Source organism: Hipposideros armiger, unplaced genomic scaffold (assembly GCF_001890085.2).
Source record: "Hipposideros armiger isolate ML-2016 unplaced genomic scaffold, ASM189008v1 scaffold_212, whole genome shotgun sequence".
NCBI classification, from domain to species: Eukaryota; Metazoa; Chordata; class Mammalia; order Chiroptera; family Hipposideridae; genus Hipposideros; species Hipposideros armiger.
Genome location: NW_017731562.1, coordinates 800,881 through 817,040, shown reverse-complemented (window position 1 = coordinate 817,040; position 16,160 = coordinate 800,881). Strand labels below are relative to the sequence as shown.

Genomic DNA, 16,160 nt, shown 5'->3' with positions numbered 1-16,160 from the left:
GGGACGCCAGAGGGCCCCGGTTCGGATCCCACATATGAGGGCCAGTGACACTGCCCTCCACAGCTAAGATGCTGAACAACAGCTCAACCTGGAGCTGGGCTGCTGTGAGTTGCCGGCGACGGCGTAGGCTGCAGCCCCTGTGGCAGTGGATTGCCATGGGCTACTGTGTGTAGCCAGCAGCCAGCGTGAGCGGCCAGCAGCCACAGTGAGCCGCCGTCCAGAAGCCGGCGACTGATCTGCCTCGCCCGGGAAGAGTGCAATGATGGTGCCAACTTGGGCCAGTGAAACAACGTCCTCCACAACTAGACTGAAGAACAAAACGACAGCAACTTGTCTGTTCCCCTTCCCCCAATTCCCCAGCACTGTTCGCATCCCCCAATTCCCCAATAAAAAAATCTTAAAAAAAAAAAAGAAAAGAAAAGAAACTTTTGTTCAACAATTGGCTAACTCCATATGTTTCCAAAATCTGAATTTTCAAAAACATTTGGATTTCTTAAAGTAAGACATATATTCCCATTATGGTAATTCTCTTAGCATTTGAATATTCAAAGACACAAATAAAATACCTAATGGACACAGTTGAAAATTCTACTCAAGATATAGGAAAGAATAGCCTATTAGGTTTCCTATGGGAAATGAAAATTGATAAATTTTGCTTTCTTTTTTTTTTTCAGTAAAATATGGAATTAACCTTCTCTAAATTTTGGTAGAGAAGTAGCCTAAAACTACTAAAAAACAGGCAAGTGAAACAAAAGCATTTCTTCTTTTTCAGTGTATCTTTTCTTTTCTTTTTCAGGAACTGCTAAATTTCTATACTAGACTAACAGAGACAAAAGGCTTCCTTCACACTATTCCAAATACACAGAAAAAATATACATCACAAGTATCAGGAAAGTAATTTCATCTCAGCTACATATGCTCTTGGATTTTCCTCCTAGGTATGTCACCTCCCTCCTACCCCCATATTAAAGTATTTTCCCTCAGGTAATCGCTGCAAAGTAGAAGGATTTCATCTAAGAATTGAATCCATGAATGAGCCAATTTTTTGAAAAACAAAATACACTATATACTCCTTTTATAGAATCTGAAGAGGAAAAAGGATCAGAAGATCAATGAAACTTTTTAAAAAGGTAATTATGGACAATAAGGAATGATATACCTGTTCTGCTTTAAATTTTCTGATAGAAGAGATGAGTAATAAATATAAAGCTATAAAGACTATAGAGATATACAGATATATAGACCATATATATATAAATATATGTAAATATAGAGCATCAGCAAAGCAAAATAACAACAGAAAACTCATCCATCCTCTACCTCAAGCCAAATCCCTAAATGAAGTTAATTTCTCAAAATTTATTTATATGGAAGACAATATGCATATTAAACAACTTGTTTCGCTATCTGAACATCATGCTTTTTTAGCCCACAAGCTGCTATCAACAAATTACTATTATTACTTTCCTATTGCAATTATTTTAAAGAGCTGAATATATCAGATACTAAATTCATTAAGCATCAAATTAACCAAAAATACATTTTTCTACTGACTTCCCGATATTTATTTATTTAAAATTAAGACTTAATTATCAATAACAAAATCAATCGTTAAAATCAACAGTTCAGGATGATCAGATCAAGAAAGAATTATATAACTTAGCAAAACTGTTTAAAAATACAGCTACCTATATTTTTTATAACTCATGTTGAAAACTACATATTTCCAATACTAAATTTAACAGTCGTTTACTTAATTTGACGATTAATTTACTTAATTTAACAACATTAAATTAAGTATACAAAGAAAAAAAGAACTTACTTGGCCATAAAACTATATCAGGAATTCGTTGAAATATTCCTTCCCTGAGCAAAAATATCTCATGAAGACAATGACCTGTTTTTGGTTTCAAAAAGAAAATGCAAAAACATCTTAAATTACATGAAATTTTAAAATTAAAAATAAATACCATTTATATAAAATTGCTTACCATGAGCTCTAAATACTCGATCATCTGCTTCTTGTGAATATGAAATATTAGTTTCTTTAAGCTCATGAAGAAAATCTTCATTTACAATAGAAGGAGGTGTATCATTAGGATTTAAGGATGCCTAGAAAATAAAATTGGGTTCTTTGACTCATTTCTAGAAAATATTTTGAATACCTCTGTTAGGGAGAGTGACTATAAAATGTAAAATATTTTTATATTCAAACTAAGATGGAAGCATAGAAAAATACCCAACAATACACATGGAAACCAACTTTGTGATAGTAAATTACAAATGGTCTAGTTAATCAATTTCTGTAACATAAGTTAGAGAAGTCTTACGTTTTCCTCTTTTGCATCTATAGCCCACCTTTTTCTTATTTCTAAACGCTGCAGTCAAGAACAAGGAAGACAGCAAAGGCTCCAATCTTCAATTTTAGATTCAGGAAACTGGGGGAAAGCTACTTGGCTTTTGCATTATCTACATTTTCACCTGTAGATAAAATGTATCATTTCCTATTCTCCAATTACTACTTTTAAATGAACAGCAAAAGGTCTCAGAATATAAGTAATAAACCCATTTTATAGCACTGCTTTAAAACTCACAACATAATTATAAACTCGATACTTAATTTCAGCTAAAAGGTAACTTGAAAAATAAATCTTCAAATTTAAAGCTATGTTACACTGGGTAAGTCACTCAACTTCTGTCCACCAAATTTATACAGCTGCCAAAAAGAAAGGAAGGTTAAATGTGACAATTTTTGTGAAAAGCTCCTAATATCACCTAGCATATAGGAAGAGATCTATAAATGGCTGCTATAAAAAAAATCTGTTAAAAAAAAACATTATATACTACTTGAAAAAATAAATATGTAAAGAAAAATATATGATATTTACACAGCCTTTTAGTATATTAAGGATCTGTATTTAATATTCAATGACAGTTGTCCCTCTGTATCTGTGGGTTTCACATCCACAGGTTCAATCGATGGATTGAAAAAAAAAAAGAAAAATCCCAGAAAGTTCTAAAAAAGCAAAACTTGAATTTGCCATATGCCAAGCACTATGCTGAATCCATAAATGTGAAGTGATGGGCAGGTACACCCTGTTGTAGCTTATATGCAAAAATAGGTTACAGGGAAACATATACACCATTTTATATAAAAGACTTGAGCACCCACAGATTCTGGTGTCTGTGGGGGGTCTTGGAGCCAATTGCCTTCAGATTATTATATATTTATATAATAAGTATTTATTTAGTGCATAGTATAAGCCAGGCATTGTTCTAGGCTCTAGAGAGACAGTGGTGAATTAAACAGGAAAAAAAAATCTTGACCTCATGGAATCTACCCTACAGAATAGTGGAAGGAAATGACCAAAAGAACCCCAACAAAACATACAGATTACTATTTTGTTAAATAATTGAAAATTGTAAAGGGCTCAAAAAGAGAAAAAAGGATGTGCATTTAAAATTAGTGAAATTTGGGGCCGGCCGAGTGGCTCAGATGGTTAAGAGCATGAGCTCTGAGCTACAGGGTTGCTGGTTCGATTCCCACATGGGCCAGTGAGCTGCGTCCAAGTTGAGGTGCCACTGAGCTGCCAACAGGTGGCAGGATAGCTCAGCTAGTGAGAGCACGTGCTCCTAAAAAGGTTGCCAGTTTGACTCCCGCATGGGATGGTGGACTACGCCCACCCACGACTAAGTTTGAACACAGCACCTTGAGCTGAGCGGCTACGAGCTGCCTATGGGCGGTCAGATGGTGACTGGATTTGGAGCTGAGCTAGCTGCGCCCTCCACAACTAAGGCTGAAAGACAACAACTTGGCTGCTCCCCTTCCCCAATTCCCCAATAAAATCTTAAAAACCAAAAAAAACTGGTGAAATTTCTGAATATGGTATGTAGATTGCATCAATGTCAAAAAATAATTACAAATAGTCAAGAGAGAATTAAGAAGAAAAAAGGGATCTTTCAAAAAATATTAAAAGCATTTAGTTTCAGGGGTACAGGAATTAGTTGTTTAGCCTAACTTAATTACTAGAGTAAAATGTAGCTGTGGATTTATAAATAAACCAAACAAGTACTCACTGAATACCTACAGTCTTTAATAACATGTTGGATATAGTGGAGAATATAGTGTTAGCCATGGACCCTGTACTTATGGAACTTACATCCAGTTACAGGGACATGCCATAGCGAACAATAATAATAAATAAAAAAATCATTACAGGGCCGGCCGAGTGGCTCAGTTGGTTAACAGTTGGCTTAAGAGTGCAAGCTCTGGGGCTGGCCGAGTGGTACGATGGTTAAGAACTGGCTTGGGACGCCAGAGGGCCCCGGTTCGGATCCCACATATGAGGGCCAGTGACACTGCCCTCTACAGCTAAGATGCTGAACAATAGCTCAACCTGGAGCTGGGCTGCTGTGAGTCGCCAGTGACGGCATAGGCTGCAGCCCCTGTGGCAGTGGGTTGCCATGGGCTACCGTGTGTAGCCAGCAGCCAGCGTGAGCGGCCAGCAGCCGCAGTGAGCGGCCGTCCAGAAGCCGGCGACTGATCTGCCTCGCCCGGGAAGAGTGCAATGATGGTGCCAACTTGGGCCAGTGAAGCAACGTCCTCCACAACTAGACTGAAGAACAAAAGGACAACAACTTGTCTGTTCCCCTTCCTCCAACTCCCCAGCACTGTTCCTATCCCCCCAATTCCTCAATTAAAAAAAAAATCTTTTAAAAAAAAAAAAAAGAGCACGAGCTCTGAGCAACAGGGCTGCCGGTTCAATTCCCACATGGGCCAGTGATGCTGCGCCCAAGCTGAGGTGTTGCTGAGCTGCCAACAGGTGGCAGGATGGCTCAGCTGGTGTACCAACAAGATTGCCTGTTCGATGGTGGGCTACGCCCACCCACAACTAAGACTGAACTCGGCACCTTGAGCTGAGCTGCCGCCCAGATGGCTCAGTGGATAGAGCATGCACTCTTAACAACAAGGTTGCTGGTTCGACTTCCACATGAAATGGTAGCTACGCCCACCCGCAACTAAGATTGAATACAGCACCTTGAGCTTAGAGGCCACAAGCTGCCCACAGGAAGCCAGATGACGAGTGGATCCCTCCACAACTAAGACTGAAGGACAACAACTTGTCTGTTCCCTTTCCCCAATTCCCCAACACGAATGTTCCCTCCCCCTATTCCCCAATAAAATCTTTAAAAAAAAATCATAATAATATAAGTATTAACAATTTCATTAGTTTGATATATATATACAGTTTAAAGTTTTCTAATCCCAGTTTCAGAAAAGTGAAACTACACCCTAACAAGGCCAATATAACATCTCCTTTTTGTTTTTTTGTTTTTTTTTAGCTGAACTATCCTGCCACCTGTTGGTAGCTCAGCTCAGGCCAGGAATCGAACGGCTGTTGCTCAGAGCTCACACTCTTGAGCGAGCTCTTAACCAACTGAGCCACTCGGCTGGCCCCCAATATAACTTAACAAGAAAAAAAATGACAAGTTACAAAGATAAGTCTAATTAATTTGAGATTAAACACATACACACACACACACACACACACACACACTCATAAGTATATTAGTAATCATTCTTATTTACTTACTTTAGAGGTAGTTTTATGCTCCAGGCTTACTCCAAGGGTATTTTGGATCCATTCTTTAAAAGTTGGTAAAATCATGCCACTAAGAGGGTACCTAAGGTACAAAGAAAATAAAACATTAGAGTGAGGTATCTTCACTTAAATTTAAATTTTAGATTCAGTTTTCTGTAATTCTGCTCCTATCAAAGCAACCCTCTAATTAAAAACTCTGGACAAAACGCAAAACAAACTAAACCCAATTATTTGAAGGTAGTATAGACAGGACAAAAGCAAGCAAAAATGGACTGTGTTACATTTGGAAGAAGGAAACAGCACTACATGAGTTTCTAGTTTTGTTTTGTTTTTACACAGATTTTAGCCTGAGGGAGAGCCCTAGCTGGTACCACAAAAAGAAACAAAAAGTAGAAAACCTACAGTCTTCCTGGCTTGAAGGACCAAAGGACAGTGTTTGCAGCAAGCACAGCACCTAGAAAGAGTATACAGGGAAATCACGGAAAAGGAGAGTCAGAGAGGGACCTATGTATAAACTCTGTCCAAATGTCTGGCTGACCTGGAATTACACATCAATGGAGCAGATGCTAAGCAGCCCACCTAAACTTAAAAGAACTGAACAGATAACTCAGCTGCTCACCAACCCAGAGGGAAATTGAGAGTTTGAGATCAGTCAAGCTAAATGCTTGGATGGGGGTTGGGGGGGGGTGCTCTTCAGAAGACTATGACAGAATCCAGAGTCTCTACAATCTATCATTAACAATGTCCAAGATATACTCCAAAATTACTAGACAGGAACAAACAAGAAAGTGTGATCCATAATCAAGAGAAAGGGTAATTACTAGGGACTTACCCCAAGATGATCCAATATATTGCAAATAGCACACAAATATTTTAAGGCAGTTATTAACCATTAAAGGACAAAAGGGAAAATATGTTCCCAGTGAGTAACAGAAAAGAAATCTCACCAAAGAAATAGAAACTTATTAAAAAGAACAAAGTATAAATTCTATAATTAAAACTGTGAAATAAAAAGTAACTGGAAGAACTTCAGAGAAGATTGGAGACTTTGTGAATTTAACGAATTCAGCAATAAAACATCTACAACCTGAAGAACAAAGAAAAAGTTTGAAAAAATAAATAGAGCTTCAGGGAACCTATGGAACAACAACAAAATACCATACACATAAATGTAGTCCCAAGAAGGAGAGAAAAGGGTCAGCCGTGTGGCACGTTAAGAGTTGGCTTGGGAGTGCGGGCTCTGAGCAGCAGGGCTGCAGTTCAGATCCCACGTAAGGGCCAGTGATACTGCGCCCTCTACAGCTAAGATGGTGAACAACAGCTCGACCTGGAGCTGGGCTGGGTGAGTCGCCAGCGACGGTGTAGGCTGCAGCAGGGCTGCAGTGGGCTGCCATGAGCTACCGTGAGTGGCTGGTAGCCAGGGTGAGTGGCTGGTAGCTGGCATGAGCTGCCATGAGCGGCCGTCCAGTGGCTGGCGACTGATTGCCTCAGCCGGGGAAGAGTGCAATGATAACACCAACATGGGCCAGTGAAGCGACATCCTCCACACTAGACTGAAGAACAAAAGGACAGCAACTTGTCTGTTCCCCTTCCCCGGTTCCCCAATAAAAAATATTAAAAAAAAAAAAGGGAATGTTTGAAAGAAGAAATAATAGCTGCAAGTTTCTAAATTTTATGAAAGACAAAAATTTACACATTCAAGTTCACAGAACTAAAAATAAATAAATAGAAAAAACTCACACTAGGCACAATGTAGTCAAATTGTAATTAGAGAAAGAGAGGGTAAAAGGAAATCTGAAAAGCATCTGGAGAAAAATGATACATCATATTAAATGTGTTAACAATAAAAATTATGACTGACTTCTCATCAGAAACAATGAAGTCAGGAAACAACTGAACAACATTTTTAAGGTGCTGAAAAGAAAAAAATATCAACCTAGAAATCTACATTTGGTGAAAATATCCTTTAAAACATAAAATGAAATAAAGAAATTTTCAGATGAAAACTAAGAGAACTTGAGAACTTAATGCCAGCAAACCTACACTACAAGAAATTGCTAAAGGAATTTCTACAGGCTGAAGGGAAACATAACACTAAGTGTAAACTCAAATCTTCAAGATGGAATAAATAATATCACAAGAGTAAATATACGGGTAAATATAAATGACTTTTCCTTAATTTCTTTAAAATATACATACTGTTTTAAAAATGATAACATTGTATTATGGAGTTGATGATGTGACAATTGTAATAAGAACAAGGAAAAGAAAATAAACCTGTAGGTGTGCAAGGTTCTTAGATTTTACATGAAGTGGTGCAATACATTTAAAACACAAAAAAGAGCATTACAGAGTGGGTACAGTATGAAGAAACTAGATTTGCTACTCAGATTTTGTTTCCTACATCTTTCATCCCAATCCCTATTTATATAGTTTATATAAAACATCAACATTACTTGATATATACAGAAAATCCTAAATTTTATATAAGAAGATTGATGCAGAAAACTCAAGTGCTTAGAGATCCAACTTTTCAGTTTTGGAAAATACTTCTCAGAGGTGGCAAAAATGAATTCACAAAAATCTGAAAAACATTAAAGAAAGCCTACTTAATAATCATAAAGTCTAGCATACTGCTAAGTGCTCCAAAAATCTCATAAAATATCACCAAGTAAAAGTGAAAACTTTGAAGTTAAAAAAGTAAATGGACAAAAAAGAAACATTATAAGACAAGTTCAAGGAATCAGAGGTATTTAACTTAAGAAACAGCTATGGAAACTTGATTATTATAGTAATATATCTGAATTTATATCTAGAACTATAAACAAGCATTTATTTAACACTCAGAAGACTATACTATGCATTGCAGGACACAATGAATTGGTATTATATGACTCCTGTTTTTAAGAAATATACAACCTAGTTTAGTCATAGCTGCAAAGGAATTTAATTTTAGGGTGAACATATAGACAAGAAACATGCAAATTTTACCAGAAATGTGGTACGAGGAAAGCCACGTGCCTATCCCAATTGTTGAAACAGGCTGACTACTGAATGGGTCTTTACCATGACTGAGGATTAGACTGAGAACTTTAAGAAAAGGTCTTTTTGTAAAATATAACGTGAGATCAAATTAACATCTTTCCTTAGAACCAAGGTAGAATATACCGTAGAAGATACAGAACCAGAACAAGCTTTCAAGACCACTGAAATCACTCTACACAGAAAGAAACTCCGCGGACATAAATATCCAAGGAAGAAGTGCACATCTGGATTTATGGTGACTAAAAACAAATATTAAACAGCATTAAGTAAGAGATAAAGAGATAAAGTAGGTATCCTACCCTAGATTAGTGTAGTGAAGAAGGCTGATATGCAAACAGTAATAACCAAATGTGTAATAATACAGTAACATAATAGCTCTTTGAAAAGACCAAAACAAATTTTAAAATGTTTTAAAACAGTACTTTTAAATTTTTATTAAGTAAACACATTGCATTATCATGTGCCAGGCACTGTTCTAAGCATTTTACACATATTAAATGAAAATAATGTTATGAGCTTGGTACTATTACCATCTTTTTATAGATGAGAAAGCTAAGGCACCGAAAAGTTAAGTAACTTAAGAAATTAAGTAGGTTCAATAACTTACTCAAGGTCACAGAACTAGTACATTACAAAACTAGCACCTGCTCCAGGTAATTAATAAGGTTTCAGTCTGTGCTCTTAACCACTAATATGATGCTGCCTCTGGTCTGATTCTTCCCTTACCACCATTCCAGGTGAGGTTGTACATCTAAAATCTTTACGAATGATAGTTATAAAATCATAGTAGCTATATTCAGTAATTTTTTTCACTATAATAAAATATTTATAAAATCAAAAATAAAATCTCTAATATAATATAGTTTTCTTTGGCTGTCCCATTATCATTTTTGGTGGGGAGTGGGGGGAAGTAGAGAAGATGCAAGAAAGAACACTCACTCTGGGGCAATGCGCAGAGGCAGTAAAATATTAGTAGACGCAACCATCTATTCTCAGAGTGAGTTCCACAATTGCTAAGCAATTTAATACCCTTTTCATAAATGAAGATAAAACTTTAATGAAAAATTATGCCACTGAAAATACAAAGTGTAACAAACTCAAACAAATTCTTTCCATTTAAACATTAACGTGTGCTTTGTAAGCATCGATTAAGGTACAATTAATGTACAATACCTTTAAAGTCAAAGAATGACGCTTTTCAAAAATTTTAGTTTACAGAAATCTATAGCATTAACTCTGAAGTATTGCCATCTGCTGCTTAAAACCAAAAGGACTAAATTCATCTATATCTAGAAGGAATAACAATGACAAGATTTATATGTCTAGGGGTTTATAAACAAATTACAAATGTGTTCAGAAGGTAGACTAAACTTCTGATTTTCCCCTAAGATCTATAACAGCTGGTAAATCATTGCTTCTAATTTAATGGCTAGGTTTGAAATGTCAAAGTTACCCTCCCAAAAATATATACAATCAACCACATTGTAAAAATTATAAATTTTATAAAAATCTTATAAAAAACCTTATAAAAATTCCCTACCCTTTCAATGTTCTTTGGATCAGAAATAAGGGAAACCCCCCATAAATTTTCACAGAATCACTCTTCGTTTCTGGGACCTGGCGGTTTCCCTTTCTTGCCAGCTCTTCTATTTCTTTCTTGTGGTATTCTATCCACCTTTTCTATGTGGTTATTGAGAGCAAAGGGGCTGTATTTGTTTAGTCCACTACAAAGCCGGAACAGAAAGTCTTTACAAAAAGTTCCAAAAATTGTCCTTATAATCTAGTATTAATACAAAAGGGTATACCGTTGAGCAAAATCAATATGTTCTTGTACTCATCCTTTCTAGCCACAAATTCCATTTTCTCTTTCAGGAATATATATCACGACCTTCTTATATTCCTGCCCTTTGCCTTTCACTGGAACAATAGGAATTGTTCATTTTCTACAATATGCCTAACTGTACTGTGCTGGTGTATAGAGTGCAGAAATGCTCCAAGAGTTTGGAGAGAGAGCAAGACGGATACAATGCATGATCTGCAGAAGTACCTCAGAAGCACAGCATAACAAAAACAGCCTGAGAATCAAGCTTAACAACACTTGGTTTTTAATCCCAGGTTCCCACTGAGCAGGTGGCCTCAAGTAAGCTATTTAACCTTTCTCATCCTCAATCTCCTAATTATTTTTAAGAAAACACCACTATCCATCCTAGGGTTATTTTAAGATAATTCAGTAGGGAGTCAGTAACTAATAGCTGTTAGTATCTTAAAGAATTTTGTACATGTTTTCTCATTAGAAAAAAAAAATCTGCTAATTCAATTAGGAAACTAGACTAGATAGAGAGAAAACTATGATCCGTTTCCATCAGTTTATCCTATCTGATAAAGTAATTGTGCTTCTGGAAGCACCAAAATGGGAACTGAATATTAGTGAATATTTAGTTCTAGTTATTAAATTGTTTATGTCGTATATATTTAATCTGAGAGCTTCTAACTTCCATTTCTGTGTTTGGAGCATCACCTCTGGATGAATACTAGTGGAAACCAAGGGCTGCCTTCCACTACATCAAACGTGCCTGGCATCCACCTTCCTGGTCTCCCTTGCAGGCTCTGCCAGGCAGATACACCGCCCCCTTTCCCCTGCCCTCCACCCTGTTCTTACCCTATTTCCCCCACTGGACTTGAGCTCAGGAGTCAACCACACAAAGAAATGAGGTCTTTAAGGAATCCATTCAGGTTAGAACCAATGTCTGATGCCAACAGATAAATTCTGTGGTTCTATTCCAACCTGGATAAAAATCTCTCTCAAGATCACTGAATCCCCTCTGCTTTTGAATTTATGCTCTACAAACAATATCTGAATAACAAATTTTGCTTTCTACATATCTTAGTATCAAGAAGGGCATTAACAAGTGTCCTATATACTGAAAAAGGAATAATCTAAACATAAATGAATATACAGGGGTTCTAATTTTTTAAAATAAGCATCTTATGTGTGTAGCACATGTGTCAAGACCCCTACAACCTGATCCTCTCTGGGAACACTGCCAAGTCAAGTGCCAGAGCACCCAAAATAAGAACCAGATTAGGCCCTTATGACACCACTAAGGTGTAATTACTCGTGCTATTTTCTGTGACTAATCATTTCACACACATACACTTCTAACATAAATCAGTACGTAGCCTACAGTACTCTACAGAAGACTGCAGATGTCTTATGCTTTCAGTGGCACTGTGCTGAAAAGTACAAGTTGACTATTTGCCCCCTTCCACAAGACAAAGATGCTATACCTTCAAGGCCCAGAGAGAGAGAAAGAGAGAAATAAAGACGGTGTCTGAGAGGAGAGGAGAGTAGTTTTCTAAGTTCAGAAGATTCACTTCCCCCCTCCCCAGAGGATTTTGTAAAGCCAATCTCTACATAGACGAGTTTCTACTGTATTAGGCATTATTCTGTTTAAAACATAAAACACTCAACATTTAGAACACTGGTACACTGAATTTTAATCAGAAATTCCTTCTATCTGAATTACACAATTTATCAACTAAGCTTCCACCAACATGCTGCTCAGTCACACTTAAGGGTAGGACTAAGAAGGCAGATAAAATTTAGTTTTCCTATTAAAAAGCTTATGTCAAATGTATCTTCTAACCTTTATTAAAATTAGTTCCTAATTACTAGTGAATGTGGACTGGATAATCAGGTATAAAATTTCTGTTGTTTTAGGTATAATAATGGTATTATATGTTTGGTTATATCCTCACTTTTTTAAGGGACACATGTAAATATTTAGACATGACACAAAAATGTCAGAATTTGAAATACTATAGAAAAAAACCAATTATGGCAAAACACTGATAACTTTTAAATTGAGGGAGGAGTCATATTATTCTATTTTTATGTGTGTCTATTATTGAACATGTTATGTTTGTTATTTAGGTTTAAATTTTTTCATAGAAAGAAGAAAAAAAAGGAACAAAAGAAAAAATAAACAAACCAGAGTTACCTTTTCCCAGTCAATTCAATTTGGCCTTTCTTATTGAAGAAGAACTTGGAATCATTATATCCCCATCCATTCCATTTCATAACTTCTTGCCTAATAAGAAAAAAATACATAAATGAGATGTATGCTAAAAATCTCAAAACTGAACAGTTTATCATTGACTATTCACCTCCACAATCATTTAAAGCAAGACCATATCCCACTAATATCGTATTTGTTTAAATAAAATAAATATATATCAAAATGTCTAGGTATTAATATTGCCAAGTACAGAATCACTCTAATGAGCAGCACCTGCTTCACAAAGGGCTGTACCACTAAATTTAACACATTCAAAGAAAAAGGAAGAACAAAGAACAAAGAAAAAAATAAGCTTAGAGTAAAATAACATTTTGTACATGTTACTGAGTTTATATTATAGGATGATCTAAAAAAATTGCAATTAAAATAAATTTACCGGAACAGGAAACAAATTTTTGCATATATTAGAAAAATCACAAGAATTCATCTTCTGCTATAATGAAAAAGACCAATTTACAAAGTAGGTTCACTAGTAATGACACCGCTAGTATTAGACACTTTTAATAAAGTAAATTAAAAATCTGAGTGCTGGGTTTACAAACATTCTAAATCCTTCAATTTCCATGTAACTACCAATCTCTACCTTGACCTACATATTAACATTAACATAACAATTAATGACTATACCAGTTTTCAGTATTTCAAAACAATATGGTATTTTTAATTTCCAAAAAGTCAGTATTTCATTCAATTTTGCACATTGCATAAGAATAGATAGGTCTGGGCCTGTGCAGAACACCATAAGTTACCACGTTTAAGTGTGTCAGATTTTATTACATGTTTTAGCACAGTGCTCTAATATATATGGGTTACCGAAATAAAGTGGTGAATCTTCTTAATGCAAACTGTTCTCTATACATAAACTTATTTACCACATTAAAATTTCAAAATACATCACAAGAAAAAAAATGTGTGTAACAATGCGTGGTAATGGATGTTCACTAGGCTTATCGTGGTGATCATTTCACAATATACACAAATATCAAATCATTATGTTGTACACCTGAAATATAATGTTACATGTCAATTATATCTCAATTTTTTTAAAAATTTCAAAATAAACAAAGGTGTACATACTATTAGAAGGCATTCTAATTCTCCATAATTGTCAAGGAAGAAGAAAATGACAACTGACGAGCAAATTTTTTATTACAATCATAATTCTTTATCTAGTTCAAAGACTTTTCAAATAAGTGAAACACTGCCACAATGCAATTGAACCAAATATAGATCATTAATTGTGTACTGCAATCTCCATCTATATCTAAAATTAAGAAAAAAACTAGGAATACTCTCTTTAAAATTACAGTTTGCTATCAATAAAAACTATAATCCCAGAACAAAACAAACCGTTCAAAAATATCTCGAGTATCAATCCAGAGATTAGATTTGTAGGTGAGCTTATTACAAACTATTGACCAATGTTTTCTTGTAATTTCATATTCCTACTTCACTGTAGAGGGAGGTTTTGGAAGAAACCTCTTGAAAAAGTCTCTGCAGGTAAAGCTCATGACCAATCTCACCACTAACACACTCATTTTCTGATCACACTTTCTAAAAACAAATTAGGTTTTTTTTTCATAATTATATCCTCTTCACTTTTATGAAGTATAATTTACTTAGTATTTCATTTTTGTTAGATTTCCATAATTTACTTAAAGAATATGTACATTTTAATGTCTTTACTTAATGTTTTGTAATATGTACATAAATTTTTGTATGTGAAATGCATTTTATTAATGAATATAAACATTTATCATAAAGTCTGTACTCTACAAAATAATAGTTTGGCATTATTATACAAATAAATGCACAAGTACCAACATAGTCATTTTGCTTTGGTATTACTATCCTATGCACTGGGAAATTATTTCAGTACAGATGTTATACTTGGCATGTTTATACAGCTTAACGATAAAAATCATTTTTCTTAAAATTATGTCTAGAATTTAAAAAAACTATTCCCAGAGGGGCTCAAAGTAAAAAGCTAAACCTGATTCCATGTGTTTATTCTTAGCGCTTCACGAGAAACATGAATCAAGATAAGCAGGATATATCTGCAACTGTACACTAAAAATATGAAGATATTTACATACCGAAGAAACTTCGGCCTTAAATTTTCAGTTGGGTAATAGCCTAAAGAACTTGCAAGTTTTTAACTAGGGGCCAAAATACCTTTTCTCTCTTTTCACGTCAGTCTGAAAATTCTGCCTATTATTATGGGCCTTATCATAGTTATATGAACTTCTGGAGCCTTCCCAAAGTTAAAAGGTAGTCATTTGGAATGCATTTGTTATGTTGCAAATATCCACATCCCTATCCAAACCAAACATTGTTCTGCACAAAAAATATGGAGCTCACTGCCTCAAGAGGGAAAGGAGGAGAGGGAAGAAAGTAGGAGCGAAGAGGAAAGGCATCTTCCAAACTTGGGAAATACTTCTCACTATCAATTTAGACTGTATCGCCCCTGAAGATCAATGTGGCTACTGGTGAGCCAAACACTATTCTGCACACAAAAAATGTGCACATATACAATTAAAATTAAAATCTATACAAATAAAAAATGTGCACATATACAATTAAAATCTAGGTCACTCCAAAACCAATCTTGAAGTTCCCCATGCGTTAAACAAAAAGTAGGCAAATTTCCTAGGCTTCTGATTTTAAACTTTTATACACACGTATCCCGTCAAATTATTATATTCCATGACAGTTAAAAACAACTATGTGATTACATTAAACTTTAAAATAACTTCTTATAAAGAGTATAATGAGTACACTGAAGGGTATTATAGCATTAAAATTTTTAAAATTAGAGTAAAACTTTACACAGTCATAGAATTCTAAAGCTAAAAAGGTTCTTAGAAAAACCCAGTTCAACTGCTCATTTTTCAGATGAAGAAACTTGTGCCCAGAGAAGCGTTCATGATTACAAGGCTAAGCTAGCTGGACCATCAGAAAGCAAATTCCCAGTCTCATGATGCTTCTCGTTTAAAGAGATAATATCTGAAATTCCATGTCCTCAGGTAACCAAAATGATTTAAAGGAACCCTTTTTTCATCACATCAATATTTTTCAAAGCACTATTACATGTCATTATTACAGTTATTCTTCTGAACTTAACCTAAAGAAAACACTTAAAAATCAAAGAATATGGTTGTGTTGGTAAGCCCAGTGCCCTATACTTCCTTCACCTACAGTATAATGAATTCTGCCATTCAGAATAATGATCCCAAAGCACTGAACGGAAGAATCATAAAAGAATCGCCAACTATCTATATGATTCAAATAAAAGGATTCAATTCTCAACTAACCCCAGATATCAATTAGCCAGATTGATACCTCCGACTTTCCAGTTCTTAAAGCTAACTATACCAAATTCAATGTCTTCAAAATTCAAGACCCCTCCTCCTGGCAAGAAAAAAGAGAATTT

General features: G+C 35.3%; 1 protein-coding gene across 1 annotated transcript in view; it reads right to left on the bottom strand.

The window, feature by feature from the left end:
• AGPS (alkylglycerone phosphate synthase) overlaps positions 1-16,160 on the bottom strand; it is a 124,927-nt gene that overhangs the window by 89,946 nt on the left and 18,821 nt on the right. Inside the window, exons 2-5 of the mRNA XM_019654018.1 lie at positions 12,650-12,739; positions 5,595-5,685; positions 1,992-2,112; positions 1,823-1,897 (exon numbers count right to left, since the gene is read on the bottom strand). Coding sequence (XP_019509563.1) covers positions 1,823-1,897; positions 1,992-2,112; positions 5,595-5,685; positions 12,650-12,739 — 377 coding nt within the window. The remainder of the gene's footprint in view (positions 1-1,822; positions 1,898-1,991; positions 2,113-5,594; positions 5,686-12,649; positions 12,740-16,160) is intronic.